This window comes from Manis javanica, chromosome 13, assembly GCF_040802235.1.
Source record: "Manis javanica isolate MJ-LG chromosome 13, MJ_LKY, whole genome shotgun sequence".
Classification (NCBI taxonomy): Eukaryota; Metazoa; Chordata; class Mammalia; order Pholidota; family Manidae; genus Manis; species Manis javanica.
Window position 1 is genome coordinate 61779208 of NC_133168.1, and position 19063 is coordinate 61798270.

At 39.4% G+C, this 19063-nt stretch overlaps 1 protein-coding gene and 1 non-coding gene across 2 annotated transcripts; both read right to left on the reverse strand.

The window, feature by feature from the left end:
* Positions 1-1621: 1621 nt before the first annotated feature.
* LOC118973089 (U6 spliceosomal RNA) lies at positions 1622-1723 on the reverse strand. The gene has a single exon (XR_005062313.2). It is a non-coding gene; the product is annotated as a U6 spliceosomal RNA (small nuclear RNA).
* A 1162-nt stretch (positions 1724-2885) lies between these two features.
* On the reverse strand, positions 2886-3705 carry SF3B5 (splicing factor 3b subunit 5). The gene has a single exon (XM_017671339.3). It carries the CDS (start codon positions 3509-3511, stop codon positions 3251-3253), a length of 261 nt encoding a protein of 86 aa, XP_017526828.1. The 5' UTR covers positions 3512-3705; the 3' UTR covers positions 2886-3250.
* Between the last annotated feature and the right edge of the window lie 15358 nt (positions 3706-19063).

Consider the following 19063-nt stretch of genomic DNA (forward strand, 5'->3'; position numbering starts at 1 on the left):
ATCCTTGTCCTTATGAAATCCAACAATATAAATCCTAGCTAGTTTATGGAGGTTACTCTGAGTCACTAACTTTCTTTCACATTCTTGCAGTTCTTATTCTCCAAGTACATATTTGATTCTTTATATAAGCTATCCTGTACTTCATATCCAGTCCCTTCCTCTATCTACAATGCAGATGTAATGTCTCTTGGTCTACTGCCACAGTCTCCTATTAGGGACAGAGGCTCACTCTCACACTCTTTGTATACCTTTATCAAAATTTTGTAAGGATGGAATTTATAGCCTGACTCTCCTACTCTTTAAAGTAAGGGGGGAAAAAAAGCATTAGTGTTGATACTTTCATTTAATTGCTGACAGTTACAATCTATTCTGTTACCTTACCTCACTCCATTCTCAACACAGCAACTAAAGGGATCCTCTGATATAGCAGCTTGTTTTCCTTGAAGTGATGGCCCATTTCATTGATTTTTTGAGAAAATACCTGCCAAGCAGTCAAGTCTAAATAACTATAGTTTAATCTACTATCAGCCTGTCAGTTTTTTTCCAAGTAAAAATGGTGGGAAAGGAATTTTAGGGAATCTGTGGCATCGATACTATTTTCATAGTAATACTAAGATTTTATTTGCAGTTTTCAGTGTTAACATTTGTCCAGATGGCACAAAAGCAGTAGTGAGTAAACTAGCACTGAACATGAATCAAGGCAGTGGCACCAAAGTACTAGGATTCTTTGTATGTTCCACAGCCATGTATCTCAAAAAACAAAAAAACAAACAAAACCACAAAAATTCAGTTTCACTTAAAAATATCCTTGATGAAGCAGCAAAAAGTACTAATTTTATGAACTGTTAGTCCTTGATGACACATCTTTTTAAGTATTTCATGTAACAACATTGGGTGTGTGCATAAAGCATTTCTGCTGCCACCTAAGTGCACTGGGTTTCTCAAGGGAAAGCACTCATCATTTGAGTTGCAAACTGAACCGGCTGCTTTGTTTTTGTCTTAAGGAACACCATTTTTACTTGAAAGACTGACAAACTATAGTTATTCAGAATCAGGTATTTGGCAGACATTTTCTTGAAAATGAACCAAGTGGATCTATCACTTCAAGGAAAATAACAGACAGTACTTGCCACCAAGATGAAACTTAAGCTATTAAACAAAAACTTAAGATTGTGAAAACTAGTACCATTACGGTGAATTTCCCAGCTTCCCAATACTATAAGATGCTCCTGATGAGCTCAGTGGTAGTAGTAATGACTGTGACTTTTTGATATGTATAATGAAATGTGTCAGCATTAAAGGGCCTGTATAACGTATGACATTACAAAATCACATAGGGATAAAAGATTCGATCAAAGTTCAAGACAGTTGAATGAATCTTAATGTCATAGAAAATGAAAAGTTTACTGATCAGATTCCATGTTATAACTAACTTTTAACAAATTACAACTTGGGTTTTGCTAAAGTATCAAGGAATATCCACAATTATTTGAAAAGGCTATTCAAATAGTCCTCCTTTCCCATGTATTTATGTGAAATGGACTTTTTCAAATTTCAAATCCCAATAGTCCAAATACAGAGGTGGATAAGAGAATCCAGCTGTCTTCTTTTACATACATACATATATATGGAAAGCTTCATGAATTTGCATGTCATCCTTGCGCAGAAGCCATGCTTACGTTCTCTGTATTGTTCCAATTGGTGTATGTGCTGCCAAAGCAAAAAAAAAATTTTAAAGCCTTTCTTTTCCCTACTATGTTTTGGAAAACAGCTATTTTTCTTTAAATAAAAAGTTTGTTCTAAGGTGTATGGTTTAATATTGTTATTTTAAGACAAATTACTAAATATTTAAAATTTTTCAGTTCTAATTTCTAATTTGGTAAACATCAACAGCTGTAACCCTCATAAAGGCTGTGTGGAGTCTTCAAGAATTCCTAACAATAATGGCATTCCAGGGCCAAACTATTTGAAAACCATTGATCTAAAATATGTCAGATCACATCACTTAATTATCTCACAATGGCTCCCATTTCCCTCAGAAATTAAGTTCTTACACTGGCCTGCTGGATCCATTCTTTTCTGTTCTCCTTCCATTACCTATCCCTCTGCTCTTCGTCTTGTTCACTCCCTGCAGCCATACTTGCTTCTGCTGTTCCTCCAATAAGCCAGACACAATCCCAGCATTAGGACCATTGCATTGGCAGTTATCTATGCCTGGTAAGCAACTCCCCCAGTTTTCTGCATGACTATCTCCCTCATTTCCCTAAAGTCTTAGCTGAAATGTCACCATCTCAATAGTCTAACATGAGAATTGTTTGAAAATGCAGTCCTACCACTACTCCCATTCTCCACAGCATCTTCTAACATTTGCTTACTTATGTCTACGATTTGTGTGGCTTCCCCTCCCTCCACCAGTATTAAGCCTCAAGAGTGTGGAAAAATGCCCGCCACACTGAGCCCAACAAGTATTTGTTAAATGTTGAAAGAACTCGTTTGACAGTTTGTCATTTCTCAAGAAATGTCAATAAAATTCCAAGAAAAAGAGACGATGCAATTTACAAAGGCACGAGAGGGCAATGCCAACAAAGATTTTCTGAGTGGGAGAAAAAGGAGGTGGGCTACAAAGAACACAAACCTCAATACTGAAGGCGTTATGTATCTGAAAAAAGCCTTGGGAGAAGTCGGGATTGGGAATATTATAAAGGTTATGCAGGGAGGATTTAAGTGTCTGGGGCAATGAACGCTGGCCCAGCCTTTGTGTAGCCGACAAACCCCTCCCTGGCCGCCCCCACCCCCTCCACAACCCCCGCCTCCTATAAAATCATAGTCCTCAGAGCTCTCCCTGGATCCCGTCATCCGAACACAAATAGTCCACACCAAGAGAATGAAACATTTCTAAACTTTATGGAAAAAGCAGCAACGACAAACAACTAGCCAAAAACGGGCCTCCAACTCCAGTCTCCCTCCAGTGCCGTCTTCCCGAACGCTCGCTGGCTTTGGGACCTCTGCACCGTCACAGTTCTTAGATGTCCCGACGGGATTCCAACGCTGTGTTCCGAAGGCTCCATAGGAAGGCAGGTCTGGCGGGTTCCCCACACGCCCCCAGGGAACCACATCTGAACAGAGAAAGAACGAGAAGCAAGAGCCCTGGTAAATCAGTCCACTTGGGGCAGGAACGCGCGGGAAGGACGACAAACGCGAAGAACTCAGGGAGAGGTGTTTCCGCACGGCGGTGACGAAAAACCGGAACTCAGTTCTCCTCCGGCTTGTCGGCAGGAGGCCCGCAAGGCTGCAGCATCTTCTCCATCAAATTGAAGCGGACTCGCGCTTTGCTCTCGTTCTCCGCAATGGCGAAGTAGTTGAGAAGGTCGAAGTGGCCCATGTAGGAGCAGTAGGAGTCGCGATGCTGGTTCACCAGCCACTCCCACTTGGTGGTGTCGGCGTGGCCGGTGCCGATGTACTTGGACTGCAGGTGCTCCAGTTGGCTGTGGATGGTGTAGCGGTCCGTCATCTCGCCGCCTTCCTCTTTGCTCACAGGCCGCAGACCACGAGGAGCTGCTCTAGTTTCACGCCGCACAGACCCCACCACAGTCCCAGGCTGGTCCTTTCGGAACCTCGAGAGCCCCCGCAGGCGCAGGCGAATAGCGTCACAGCGACGACCCTGCGCGGACTCGCGGTCGTAGGGCTCAGAGGGGGAAGCGGAAGTGTATTCTGTCACGGAATTGGAGTTGCCTAGGCGACGCCATAAATTGGCCGTCCCTTGTAGAGCCCCGCCCACTTCATAGAGCGTTGCATGATGGTTCATTTAGTGACGCTTTTTTCTGCCGGGGAGCTTTGCATGCTGGGCCTTGTGGTCTCTGAGGGTTCATGCGCGCAGGCTGCTGGGACCTCTCGTTGCGGTCTGAGGCGGTGGACGGCCGATGAAAGTCGCTGTTTGGGAGGAGTGGATCGTATCTGAGCGGTTTGGCACTGAAAAGAAATGGGAAACAAGTAGGACGCGGCTGCCGGCACCGGGGAAAATGAACTCAGTATAATTCTGATTTCGCGGCTAACGGCGCGGCACATGGCAGCCCCTTCACAACCAGGGTTAGATAACCCTGAAAGTCAGAAATGCGAGTTCTGGCCCCAGCTATGTCTCTTACAAGTTGCGCGGAGTCAGTTATTTCTACGCCTGCAGAGCCGTTTCCTGCCTAGTGACCGAGCTACGGTACCAGTCCGACAGGTTCCGGCCGCCACACGGAGTCCCTTGTCCCTTTCCAGCCTCTTTGACGCCCTCCCTGCCAGTCCTCACCCGACCCTGCACGCCCCAGCCCACACTTTTCAGCCCTCCGTGCTGCTCGCCCGTCCAGTCTTCGTGCTAGCTGCTCCCTGTGGAATGCTTTTGTTCATTGGCAAACACTTCTCTCTGCAAGTCAGCTCACAAGCATCTCCCTGCAGTCGGCTTTGGTTATTCCTTCCCTTTTTCATCTCTTTGTTATGATCGCTTTTACCCTAATTTTTGGTTTAAGAACTAAAACAAACTGCCTGAGAAAGTGGTTACTCTTTAAAAAGTACCGTCTATTGTATGCTTTTTAAAAAATATCTTTTTATGACATCCTGACAGAAATTGTACTCTTAAAAAACATTTGATGGACTGAACAACTGTATGATGGCCAAATAGAAGGAACTCTTTTATTGGGAGAAAGATAACTTTAAACTGGTACAAAGTTGCAGTTATGTAGGAATAATAAGTCTACAGATCTAATTAATGTACAGCATGATGATTATAGTCAATACAGTATTGAATACTGGGAATTGGTTCAGAGTAGATTTTAGATGCTCTCACCACACACACACACACACACAAAGGTAACTGTGAGGAAATTACTTGTTGATAAGCTTGACTAGTAATCATTTCACTATGTATGTGTATATGAAATCATGTTCACACACAGTAAACATACACAATGTTTATTTCTAAAGAAAACTACAAAAATATGGGATCAAATACCTGTACCAAAAATGAAAGAAAAAGTCTTATTCTTCAGTTTAAGCTTTGTTGTAATAAACATTTCATTTCTAAAATGTAGGAACATACCTGTCGATTCACCATCCAGATATATCAAATCTTGCCATTTTGCCATTTTGTATCCAGCTTTTTATTTTGTTTTTTTAAATAAATAAAACTATACAAATAAACTAAGTTCTCTGTGTTCTTTTCCCTAATCTGTTCATTTCAGGATATTTTCTTGAATTTAGAGTTAATCATTTTTGAGCCTGTTGTTTCCTGAAAGTTTGTATGTCCAGGAACAATAGGTGTTACTGTTACGCATGTTTTAAAACTTTATGTAAATGACACCCTGTATGTCTTGTTAGGAAAGTTGTTTTTTCCCCTTATTGGGAAAATATGTACCTTTAGTTCATTTTTGCTGGTGTGTAGTATGCTACTGAATTAATATACTCTTAACATGTCCATTCTCTCAATAATGGACATTTATTTTCACATTTTTGCTATAAAACAATGCTGTAATGAATATTTTTGTACATACATTCTTATACATGTGGATGTTAGGGCATATATATAGGACTATAGTTGTTGCTTCAAGCTTTGCTAGATACTGTGAAATTGCTCTCCAAAGTCGTTACATCAGTAGGTTCTGTCACCAAGAGAATGAGAATTCTTTTTGATTCACATCCTTCCCAAAACTTCGTGTCGTCATTAAAAAATTTTTCAAATCTGATAGGTGGAATGGGGCTTTATTGTGCTTTTGATGTTCAATCCCTGCTTACTAGGGAGATTGGGCATGTTTTTTATGAGTTTATTGGCCTGCTACATTTCTGCTGTGAATCGCATATTCATATCCTTTGCCCATTTTCTTATTGGGATGTTTGTCTTTCTCTTACAAATTTTTTTAGGGGATCTTCATATATTCAGAAAAGCAGGCTTGCCAGTTAAGTACAGTGAAAATATTTTTTTTCCACTCTGTGCCTCATCTTTACCTTTTTTTTAATGGTATCTTTTCTTACTCAGAAGTTAAATTTAAAGTAGTCAAATGTATCAGCTTTTATGATTTATGCTTTTTGCATTTGGTTTAAAAAATGAAATCAAGCAAAACTCTTCTACCCCAGAGTAAAAAAAAAAATAGTTTTCTTCATTTTTCCTATAAGTTTTAGGATTTTAGTTTTAATATTTATTTTTTAACACAGCTGGAAGTTTTCTTTTGTTATATTTTACTTTAGGGGTATATTTAAAAAATATTTTTCTATATGGCTAACTAATTCCAAGTGATAACCATCATTCATTAAACAGTACATCTTTTCTCTATTCAATATTAGTGCGTCTATGTTTTAGGCATAAGTCTGTTTCTGGGGTATTCTGTTCATTAGTCATGTCTATACCTGCACCAGTAACATCAGATTTTCATTACTGTACTTTTATCATAAGTCTTAATATGTGACAGGGTGAATGCCTGTACAGTTTCCTTCTATCATAAATGTCTTAGCTTATTCATGATTCTTTGCTCTTCCATATGAATTTAGGATTGTCAGGAAAATCTTCATGGAAATTGTAATTGTGTAGTCAAACAAAGCCATGAAAATATTATTTCCATATCATTAAAAATGATTCTCAGGATATGAGAGAATTCCTCAAATTCAAAGGCCCTTTAAAGCTAGAAAAGACATTTATATTTATTAATTAAGAGCCACCATGTATTAGTTTGCTAGGGCTGCCAAAACGAAAGTACCACAGATGGGTGGCTTAAACAATAGACATTTACTTCCTCACAGGTCTGGAGACTAGAAATCCAAGATCAAGGTGATGGTGGTTTCATTCTGAGGCCTCTCTCCTTGGCCTCATGGCCATCTATGTCTTCAGTGGTTTTTCTGTCTTTATGTGTCTAATTTCCTCTTATAAAGACACCAGTCACATTAGGGTCCACTCATATGACCTCATTTTATGTTAAGGCCTTACCTACAAATGCAGTCATATTCTGAGTTACTGGGGGTTAGAACCTCATAAGTTTGGAGTGTATGGGGGGGTGCGGGTAGGGGGAGAGGATTCACAATTCAGCCATAATGGTTTCATACAGCAATGTGGAATACATAAGAGAATTTGTTTCTTTTTACATATATGTAAATTTATTTAATTTGTGAAAATAAGCATTGAAAAGGTTTTATTGAGTCAATTGCAATACTTATGAGGAAAATGAAATGTATTACATTAATAGTGATTGTGATAATTTGTTAGGCTAATAAACAGTTTACAATTTTTATCTGAGCTCAAAAGCTTAAGGGAAAAGGCAGTTTCCCAATTTATAACTTTAATAAATTGAGAATTAACTTTTAAAGTCTAAATAAAATGTGAACAGTATTCTGAACATTTCTCCAAATGACCCTCAAAGGCATAAAACAAAACAAAACAAAATAAAAAATCCCTCCATTTAACAAGATCAGTTTGCAAAAACACAAAAACCCTGCTGAAATTTTAATTGCAATTTCACTGAATCTATAGATTTACTTGGGGAGAATTCTTAACTATATTGGGTTTTCTAATCTGTGCACATAATAAATATTACCATTTATTTAAGTCTACTTTTTTTTTTACTTTAAATAAAACTTGTATAATTTTCTCCATACCAGCTTATCAAATCTGTTAGATTTATTCCTAGGTTATCTCCTATTTATGCTTAAAGATGTTCCTTATGAGTCTTAAATTGTGACTAGCACACAATATCACATTTTCTTACACTTATTGCCAATAAGGAATCCTCATTTAGGACCAGTTACCCTGTTGGCAAGACATACCAGGAAAGCTATTATTATTTCCTTTCCAAGATTCTACCTCAAGCCAATGCTGCCTGTTGGGTTGCTTCTGTGAAACTAGTAAATGCTGTCTTAGAATTTTGCATTCACATAAGAAAAATATGCAAGAAAAGATGCCATTGGAAAGGATAAAGAATTATTAATGTATAAGGGAAAGAAAAAATACATATTTTTAGAAAAGTATAGTCTATTGTTTAAGTCTGGAAATGCAAGGTAACATTTTCTTTTTAGTAGTGTTCTTGGTCTTGTGTGTAGCTTTACAGTTTGTAAAAGCCATTTCGTATTTTGAATAGTCAAGGCATCATTAAAAAATAAAAGGTATAAAAAGGAATGAAGTTTACAATATCTGCCCATTTCCCATCTTCATCCTCAATAAGTAATCATTGCTATGTGTATCTTCTGTAATCTTTCAGAGACTTTTTTGGTGGATGTAAAAATAAATGCAAATATATGTGATATTTTACCCCTTTCTACATTTAGATGGTAGCCATGCTCACCATAGTTTTCTACTTTGATTTTTTGTTTTGTGTTTTATTTTCTTCGACATATCTTGGAGACCATCCAGTATGAGTATATTAAGCACTTCCTCATTTTTTTGTCTTGTTTTACAGCTGCCTTACATTTAATGGTATGGATGTATCACACTCTAAATAACCACCTCCTCATTGACTCAAATGTCTTGTGTATCCAAACATCATGTTTAAATTCTATTAGTAGTGAAGAAAAATATTAACTTCAAATTGAAATTAATTAAAGTCATATTTCCTTTGGTGAAACATTCTTTTAGATACTATTTTTGTCTGTAAGCAAGTTTTGAAGTATTAAAAGGATTTTCAATATGTACAGGTGTTGATACCATCTCTCCTGCTAGGTGTCGCCAAAACAGTATTTAACGCCAACAAATACACCAGTGGTTGAGAACATTTTATGTTTAGGCCCCTTTAGTTTTTCAACCACAGTAAGTGGGAAAGGTACCTTGCGACTGAGATGTTGAAGGCAAAACTTTGGTTTGCTCTATTTCTTAAGGCAACTAAGACTTTGATAATTCAGGATGAAAGCAAGCAAGCTTTCCCTATTGTCATACAAACTCTATCTGGGGATTTTATATACTTAGTTGGATTAAGTAGTGATGTGGAATTTAAGTGATAAGGAATTTAGGGAATTTTAAAAAATAAGTTTGCTAGACATGACCTTATTTTCTGTGTTTAAAAATGTCTTTAGCTTCAACTTTTCTATTCCCAGCCATCTTGGGTTTCATGTATCTGAGCAGATCTAGAACGCTCAGTTTTTGGAGGATTTTGCCTCTAACTGGGCATATATTTTAAAAAGATAAAGGATTCTGTATCTTATAATTGCTCCAGGGGTAAGTATGATTGCCATGGGAAGGCATTCTGTAACTCCTCATTTGAGATTAAATAGGTTGGTCCCTCTCTGTTCTTTAGTGATTACATTAAGTCACAAGCTAGTGAAGTTTTTCTACAAAATTTCTACTATGAGAAATTTCAAAGAGGAACTATAAAGTATTATATACATGTTCCACTCACTGCAGTAATATACAATCTTTTGGCACTAAGATTAGTGATTGGCATATCATAGGTACTAAGTTAACATTTATTGAATGAATGAATGTTCATGACAGCATCTTGAGTGATAGCAAAGGATTGGAAACAATTTTAGTGCCAACAATAAAGGAATAATTACATAAATTATAGTGTAATCTGGTACATATTGGTATATGTCATTTGAATATAAGTTCCTTTGAAATACCTAACTTTTTTCTCCATTACATTAGCATAATGATGTGCAGATTGTCAGCATTCAATAAATACTTGTTGAATTAGAATATTGTTCTCAAATTGGATTAGGCTGGCATATATACAAAATCTCAAAGCATCTCCCAAGAGCTGGGACTAGCCATCTCTAGTCACAACCATCATTTACCCTAAACTTGAGAGATGTGGATTTGGGGGGAGCAATTTTTGGAGATAAAGATGTAAGACAATGCTTTACAAAATTATGACTATACTAAATTTTAACTGTTTTAGAGTTGCTTCAATGAGTTATCTAAGGGATTGCAAAGAACACTTTTACAGAGCTGAGCCAGATCAGCTGAGATCTTGAGCATTGGTAATCACAAATTAGAATATGGATCTAAGAACAAGAATTGAAATGGATGGGACTGACCTTCTATGCAACATTTCAGGTATCCAATTAAACATGTGATTCATTATGGTCTACCTAGAGTAAGAGCCACAGGTGAACCTGAGAAAAGGAGCTGAGCTTATTCCTTTCCTTTGATTTGGATTTGAGCAAGTGTAAGATTTGTCTAGTTCATAAGGAAGGTTTAATGCCTTGTGGTTTTAAATCAACACAGGGAAGTCGTTTCATCATGACTTTTTAGAGCAGTTATGTGTACAGAACAGAAGTGATGGCATCCTTATCAAAGTATGGTTTCTTTCACTTTTTGCAAGTTGCACATACTTTCACTAAACAGAACCATGTTTCAAAATCTGCATGTGTATTTTTATGATTTCATTCATTTGTATAATATTCCTCCATGTATCACCTATGGCTGTTTCCTAACTGTTTACAAGGATCTATGTTAATATGCTGTGTAAAGTGGCTAAAAAGAAAACAATACAGAAGGAAGTCTAGTATTTTTAATGCTGCTAATTTCTCTGGTAGCTTAAGGCCAAAAAGGAATTTGGAGGAGGAACAGATTGGCACGCACAGCCATGGCGGGGTACCAACAGTGCCATTTCCCCACCTATTCTCTGCACATTTTCTTCAGCTCATGTAAACCAGTATGCAAATGTAGCTTCATGTCTCTCCCCTGTCAACTAGATGTCTGTCTCTAAGTCTCTCTTACAAAGAGATGCTAGCATTACAGCTGCTGAAAACTGCTCTAATAATATGTTTCAGTGAGTTAATTGCTTTAGTTGTTTGAAGAACTGATTTGTTCTGCAGAGAGATAAAAATATTTCCAAAGTCTCATCTGTGGGTCCCTCAAGGTACAAAATGCTGTTGTCAATACCCTTTCATTTCTACTTGTGTAGAAATCTACTTGGTTTGCTAGGATAATCTTTGTATTTGGCTTAATAGCTTTACTTTAAAAGGTCAGAAAAGCACTTGGCAATTCTGTTCTAGTTTTAGTGTAGTTCTTCCCCTAGACAAAGACAAGAGTGGGTCTTGCCCTGGGCCCCTCACTTTAGAGGGTCCCACTATAGCTTTCCTCTGCCTGTAGCCTCCTATGAGTTGAAAAGTTCATGGGTCAAGGGGACATAGCCATTCATGGCCCCACTCTCTTAACTCCTGGCTCAGACACACAGAGACTACGCTTTGAAGCACAAATTCCAAGTACAAATGGCCCCAAGGCCACTTCCAGGGCATGTGCAGGCTGCTACTGTGTCTGTTCTCCCAAAGGCTGACCTTGCCGCTGAGATGCACACCCCGGGCCCTGCAGTATGCCCAGGGAATGGTTGTTGGCTAGGTTTTTTACTTTGTGAACTCAGAGAGGCAGGTTGAGAAATTTCATCTCAAGAGTCTGGACTTGGAGGCCACTTTTAACTGAGAAGGACTCCAGTGTCCACCTGTGGTTCAGAAAAGATTACTCTGTACTTAAACTTCCCTTGTGTCCCCATTGAGTCTCAGGTTTCTTACTGGTAAATAATCTTATGGCCATAAATTGTATACTTGGTAACAACGACTTGCTCCAGAAAGTAACCTCAGTTCTCCTGAAGTGGAACTTCTGATCACCTTCAGTGTTAAGACTGACTAATTTATATTGTGATTCTATTTATTTAAAACATGTAGACCATGTATTTGACATAGTTTCAAATTAAAAGAAGAATGTGAGCAAGTTTGTAGTGGTATGCTAATATTTAAGAGAAATGGATTTACCAAATTTATAAGTTAAATTTAGATTTATAAGAGCCTTTGAAATGCTTTGGGAGGTTTTACTTAGTAGGAACACATGCTTGCTTGCTCAGTTATTTGAAATGCTTAAAGGTAAATTGAACATAAGCCCATTAATGCAAGTTGTTGGATACAAAATCAATATTTAAAAATGTAATGTTAGTTTTTATATTCCAGCCAGAAAAAAATAAAATGACCCACACATAAATGGATACTTGATATGTGGCAAGGTATACATACTGCTGGGATGTGGGAGAAAAGACAGTCTTTCTAATGGTGGTGCTGGATAATTGTGTACATGTGGGAAAAAATGAAATTGGACTCCAATTCACTGTACATAGTCAAGTCTAGGTGGATGTGAGATCTAATGTGAGACAAATTATAAAGTTATTCAATGATTAATATAGGAGAATACTTCATGACCTTGGGTTAGACAAGGTCAAAACTTTGGTTTCTTAAATGAGACACAAAAAGCACTAATCATGAAAGCCAAGTGGGAGGGCTAAGGGAGGCTCTAGGCAGCAGGCAACACATTCAAGGGCAGGAGAGGGTGTCCGGCTGGCTTCAAGGTCATTAAGCCTCTGAGGAGAATGGAGCAACCCTTCTGTAAGTGCAGAAGGAGAGTTCCTTCACACAGGCCTAGTAGGAAGGCATCTAATAGTTTTGGACCAAATGAAGAAGCTCAGAACATACCTAAAGGGACAACCCCCCACCCTGGGAGAGAGCAAGTCCTATCTCTGGCAGATCAATGGCCGTCTATACCCACCAGATAGGAAGACCAGTGAGATTTGGGTCCCCAGTCACTGCCACTTCACCCTTGGCACACCCAAGCCAACCCAAGGATCATGTTTTCTTATATGAGGAAAAAGGCCGGAGTGCCTCCCCCAGAGGAGAGCCAGTGAGAGGCAGCTGGGAAGGCAGACCAGGCCAAGGAGACGGACAGCTCTGAGCCTGTTCGCACAAAAGTCCTCAACCTACCAGGAGGCAAACCCAACATCTCCTACCGTTGACTCCCAGGAGCTAGACAAGAAACTCAAGAGAGAAGGTGTCAGATATTATAGATTCTCTTGGCCCAAAGGAGTGGGGCAAGGGGAGGGGTTGTCACACATCTGAAGCCAGTTGCACAGAGACTCCATCACCATCCTGAGAGCTGGACAGGGTTCTTGCCTTCCAGACTGCAGAGAGACACAGTTTTGTCTCTCCAAGTGACAAACCTCTAGTTCATGCTCATATATAGTTGCAGATGTGAGAGAACTTGGAGATGGGTAGGGAAGGGTGATGGGTGGGAGGGGAGATGGTGTAGGGCCATAGTGAGGCTGGGTGAAGTGGGATCTTCCACGTCCTTTTTGCATTAGCAATCTGCCAGCCAACTGGGTATCTAGACTTTACTAAAATAGTAGCAGAGCATAAAGCCATTGAAAGAAAAGGAAAGTCAGCCTGTCCATTGCTGGGAGATAGAGGAGGAAGGGGTAAGTAGGAACACTAAGAGAGGGGCAGGTGGCCTCTGGGTAACCACCAGCCCCTAGATCCTAATGCCTTTTACCCTTTGTGGATACGATTTCCCTTCCTGAGACTACTGCCACTAAATTCCAGTACCTCTTTTTATCACCAGTGTATGTTTGTAGTCTTTTCTTGATATATTTTGATTGCTTTTCCTCAGCAGCTGTCAACAAAAACCAAAAAGTTTTTCTCAGCCTTATGCTTTATGGAAAGGACTAATGATCCTCTGAGTTACTCCATTTCTGTCACCTAAAATCTTGGCCAGAACTTACTTAGGAATCTGTCTTTCATTCACAAAGGACTAGCTTTGGTCTCTTTACAGGCTGCTTTTGCATGCAAATTGTCCCTTTCTTATCTCAGCCTTGAGTCTCAGTCTTTGCTCTTCACCAACATCACAGACAGTTCCCTTCACAAGCTACTATCTTCCTATCTCCCAAGCCTGCTTGACTTCTACAAGACTTAAAATCTATCCAGATGTATCCAGGTAATGGCATTATTTAAAACCTTCATATGTCTTACTTTATTCTTATTAAGATGGGAAGAAGAGATGCTCCAGGATCTTAGGTTTTTACATTTGAATTCTTCGATAATATTTAAAAAGTTATTTTAAAATACCAGCTTCAAATACATGATGATTGACTGGTCTCTTTCTGACATCTTTCCAGAAAAAAATCATGCTTAGGTGTACCAAAGAGGAAGAAACATTTGTTTAGGCCACCCTTTGTAAAGCTTTGCAGAACCTCTAGACGGTATTCACAAACAATTTCCGGGGAAGGCCAGGAGATTAAGTGGTCTGGCAGTGAAGTCTCAACTGGCCAATTCCAGGTTCTTTGCCAGCAAAGATAATGGGCTGGCAAGGGCTGTCCTGCTTTGATCTGTCGGGCAAGTTTCTCCCCATCAGCCCCTAAAGGGTTAAAGCCTTAATATTCATACTTCACTCAACTTGGAACAACTGTTAATGGAGAAGACTGTTTGGGTGGTGGAAGCTATCATTATGAGCTGGTATCAGGTGCTGGAATTATCTTCACTCATTATTAAAATTTAGAAAAGTAGTAACTGTGTTTGGTCACACTGCCACTGGCCTTGCTGCTTAAGTGCCTGCAGGAGCTTCCAGACAAACCCCACTTCTGCTCAGCACAGTGAAGGGATCTTCATGTGGCTTTGTCAACTAGACCCAGTTAGCCCCTTCCAATTGCTCTGCTGACTTCAGAGCCAAGAAACACTTATTCCACGTGACTGTCAAGTACTTCCTGTCACCATTCTTTAAATGGTTTGCAGGTCAAAAGTTGCTGTAAGAAAATTGTAATTCAGAGCTTTTTTTCCCCATTAGAAATGTCATCTGTGGTGGGTTAGCTTTTTAAACTCAAACATACTAACTTGTTTAATTTACAGAAATGTTCTAATGGTAGAAATAAATGATAATTTATAACTTTTATTTTTATATATACAAGAAAATGATTTTGGAATTTCCAATTGGATTGTGAAGAGGAAACCTGACACTTCAGTGCTGGCCTTGTGGAACCTCCACCGTACCCCCTGCTGTCAGCCAAGTGAGAGGAAAAGCTCTCTAGGTCCGTCCACCTGCAGAGATCTCTGAGGTAGAGACAGAGGAAACCAGAGACGTGACAGAGGACCTGGGGAGTGAAGAAATGAGGAATGAGGAAAACACAGACTATATTAAGAGCTCCTGGACAGCACTGACAGAATTCTCTACCTTACTTTCTCCTCATCTTTCCCCGACTTTTCTTTCATTCCCTGAAGCCACAGGAGTAAGAAGATTGTTTTGAGTTCAGAGCATTTTTCCCTATTAAAAATGTCATTTATGGTGGTTTAACTTTTTAAACTCAAACACACTAGTTTTAACTTACAGTGAAAGGTTTTACTGGTAGAAATAAACTACCACTGGTAACTCTGTTTTTTTAAATATTAATCTAATAAAAAATTATTAGTCTCTTATTTTTATTAAGACTTAAAACTTTTTGAATATGCATTTGGTTCCAAGATTTTTCTAAGGCAGGAGCAAAAATGAAATAGCAAACCTGTACTTACATCACCTGGGAACATTTTAGAAAAGCAAATGCTTGGGCCCTACTTCAGATCTACTGAATCAGAAACTCCGGGGATGGGGCTCAGTAATCTTTGTTTAACAAGCCCCCAAATTATTCCAGTGCAACTAAAGTTGAGAACCACTGGCCTAGAAAATACTGTGTGCATGTTCATCTAATAATAAATAAACAAGAAAGTTCATAGCAGCCTTATATATTGTCACAACAGAGGTAATCCAAATGGCTAGTAAACATTGAAAAGTGTTTTAAGTTTTGGTGGGAATACACTATAGATTGTACAACCATTTTGGAAAATAGTTCGAGATAATCTGAGTTGAATATAGCCACACATTAGGTCCAAGCAGTTCCACTCATGAATAGATCCCTTGGAGAAGTGGTTCTCAAAGCAGGGTCCCTGGATCAACATCTGGGAACATTTTAGAAATGCAAATGATTGGGCCCAACCTCAGAACTACTGAACCAGAAACTCTGAGGATGGGGGTCCAGCAATCTGTTTAACAAGCCCTCTATATGATTCCAATGCAAACTAAAGCTGAGAACCACTGGCTTAGAAAATATTGTGTACATGTATGTACATATAAGAATACATAAATGAGAAAGTTCATAGTAGCATTATTCATACACAATAGATCCTGAAATGAAAATAACCTAAAGGTCCATGGCCAGTAGAATGATAAAATCATTTTTAACTTGGGAACAACGGAAGCATATTTATATACTGATAGTTGAGAAGAGGTGGAAGAAGAAAGGCTGAATTTAGGAGACAGGATAATTGGATGGAATTAAGTTGAATATCAGATAAAATCTAAGTGGGGAGGTTATTTGAGGAGAGAGAGGGAGGGGAATCCTCTTTATAAAAGACTAGAGAAGGAATGCAGAAGTTTTTCTGAACAAGGAGAATAGGAGGCATTGAAGAAGTTTATTCATACACAAGAGCCTTTATTTTCTTGATTAGTTAGAAATGGGGGCCACGTGCAGAGAAAAAGGGTAGGGTGCTAGGTGGCATAAGGAAAGAGTTATGAAGGTTTCAAGTACTTTCAGAATGCATTAAGATGTTGAGCAGCTCAATTCTAACTGCACATTTTGAAACTACTGCAAAGGGCCTAGGAATGATAAAATTACACAGAACTGCCTTATGAGCGGATTATGTTTTTATCTCTCTGGCACTGATCCGTATTCTTAATTCAATCTTTGTAAACTTCGTAAGCTCCGTTTAGGCATTAATTGGTTCTTGTTAAGATTGAATGTGATTTAGTGAAAGAGGAAGTTCTTTGGAGATGAACAGATTTTCAAAAAAATGATAGCAGCTCTATAACTTAACAGCTGTCTGACTTTGGGAAATGTGCAAATCTCAAATCAGTTCCCCTAGAACCACAGACTGAGATGGGGATTCTCCAGCGAGTGATTTATTGAGGCAGTAGTTCCTGGAGAAGGGAAGGAAGAAGCAGATTAAAGCAGGAAGAATAAGCTTAGCTTTGGCTGATCCCACAGGGAGTGATGGAGCACCGACTGACCTTGAGGCCAGCTAGGTTCACATTTAGTATCCCCATGTCACTCAGTTATTGGAATGGACTACCTGACTGTCCCCTCTGAGAAGGGGATTTTGCTTGGTCATGGTCAATTCTCCAGAAGCTGCAGCAGTCAAGGGATTAGTGCACTGATGTAGCTAAGGATATTTAGGAAACAACAGCATCTACCCTTGCAATTCATCCCTTGCACCCACTCAGCTCTATTTCCTTTTCACCGGGTTTTTGGTTGATTACAATTTCTGGGAAAACTAACATGAGAAGGGCTAGTGGATCAAAATATAGCTTCCCACTGTTGCAGTTGGTCTCAAGGCTGTAACTGACATTTATCATCTCCATTCTCCACCACAGTCTAGATTCTTCTCCCCTCCAGCTAACACCTTGTTCAGCTACTTGCCTGGTAGGGTGATGCAGACTGAAGGTTATTTACAGATTATCCTATTCTTACTGGTCTGCGGTTGCTGTAGTGACCCATTTACAGTTAAAACTGGGCATAAGAAAGCAAGTGACACTCTACTAGATAATATGAGTGCCAACTGTATTAGCTCCTTCTGATGATTAGGACCATTTAGCCCTACCAGTGTGGTTAACTGCTGGCTGCTCTGCAGCAGCTTTAAGTTTAGTGGTTCTCTTGCTGTGTTCCATGGTAGAAGCATCTCTACAGAGCCTAAACTTGGGAAAATGAGCATAATTCCAAACTTGTCCCTGGACGTAATGATAGGACTGTTCTGACTTTCACTCATTGGTCCCCAGACGCATGTATTCTACTTACGAGGATACGGCACCATACAGTGGCTGATGGGTTAAGGTATTATTCTGCCTCCTGAAGGATAGTGCCCCGTCCTTTGTAGAGTATCATCTCCAAGCTGGTACTTTAGCTGTACTTTTAAGATGCTATTGTACTACTTTTTCAGGCTAACAGTTTCTGGATGGTGCATGATCTATAATCATGCACAGTGTTATACTTCCTGTACTACAAAGAAGGTCCCCTGGTCCAAAGACGATGTTGGGTGTGATCCCATGCCAGGATATCATATACCTCCTGAGCCTTCACACAGTGGTGACTGCAGAGGCACTACAGGCAGGAAAGGCTAATTCACATCCTTAATAAGTGTCAATCCCATTCAAGATCAAATGTTTCCTTTTCCAGCAGTGAAGGGGGCAGGTATAACTGACATATCACTAAGTGACTGGTTGGCCACCTCAAGTAACAATGCCTCTCAAAAGGCTCCATCTCCGCTTCTGGGAGGTAAGACATTCAGCAGCAGCAGTAGGTAGATCCACTTTGATGAGAGGCAATTTATACTGCTGGATAAGAGCTGCTTGTAACACAGCTGGAACCTGCTTCAGAGTCCTTTTCTTTGGGTCCAACTCAAAACTAGCAGTTTTCCAGTCAGTAGGTTAGAACAGCATTCCCTGCCTACTAAACCCAAAGAGGCCCATAAAGCAACATGTAAAGTGAAATAATCTGTCCTTCACTTTGGAAGGGATGTATTGGCATATTCCAGAATGTCGACTCCTAAAAACTTTATTGAAGTGTCAGACCAACGAATCTTTGCAGAGTCTTATCTTCTACTTGTTGTACTACATGTCTTAACAACACATTGAGAGTGATTGCGACTTTTTACTCCTAAGGTCCGAATACAAGTATCCCCTGCTTTTGAAAGTTTGCATTATGCCTCTTCACTCTTATGAAAAATCTACACTGCTGTTTTTGCTAATGAAAAGAAATCTGAAGAGGATTTTTGCTGTTACAAAAAAGGTGAAAAGTGAAGACAGGATTCAGTGTTTGTTTTGCAGTGAGCCTTGATGGAGGTGGTGCATACCACAAGCAGCGGGAGTGGCCCCACCAAGCTCCTTCCCCGTGGATACACTCAGCATCTCAGTGTCAAGTTGCAGGGGCTTTGAACTGTGTCTCGGAGTAGCTGTGCTTTATTTATTTTTTTGTGCACTGATTAACGGTGTGTGTCCTAAGGGATCAGAAAAGCCTACAGGAGGTTATTTCTTGGTTCTGGGAATGCCCAAAACTTTTCCCATATAAACTAGTGGTAATTGCATCTTTGCTTTATGCCATTTGGAGATACAAAAACTTTCATAGGAATGCCCTACTTTTGGATGGGTAGTGAGGGAATTCTGTGATATGTCATTCACTCAAAGAACCAAAGTGAAACTCTATGGAATGTCTAGATGGCCCAGATCTCTTTAGATTATCATGCAGAGAATCAGAAAACTAATATAGCATTGGGGCAAGAC

Excerpts from the sequence above, each read along its gene's own strand:
- SF3B5 (XM_017671339.3), bottom strand. The coding sequence starts at position 3,511 with ATGACGGACCGCTACACCATCCACAGCCAACTGGAGCACCTGCAGTCC.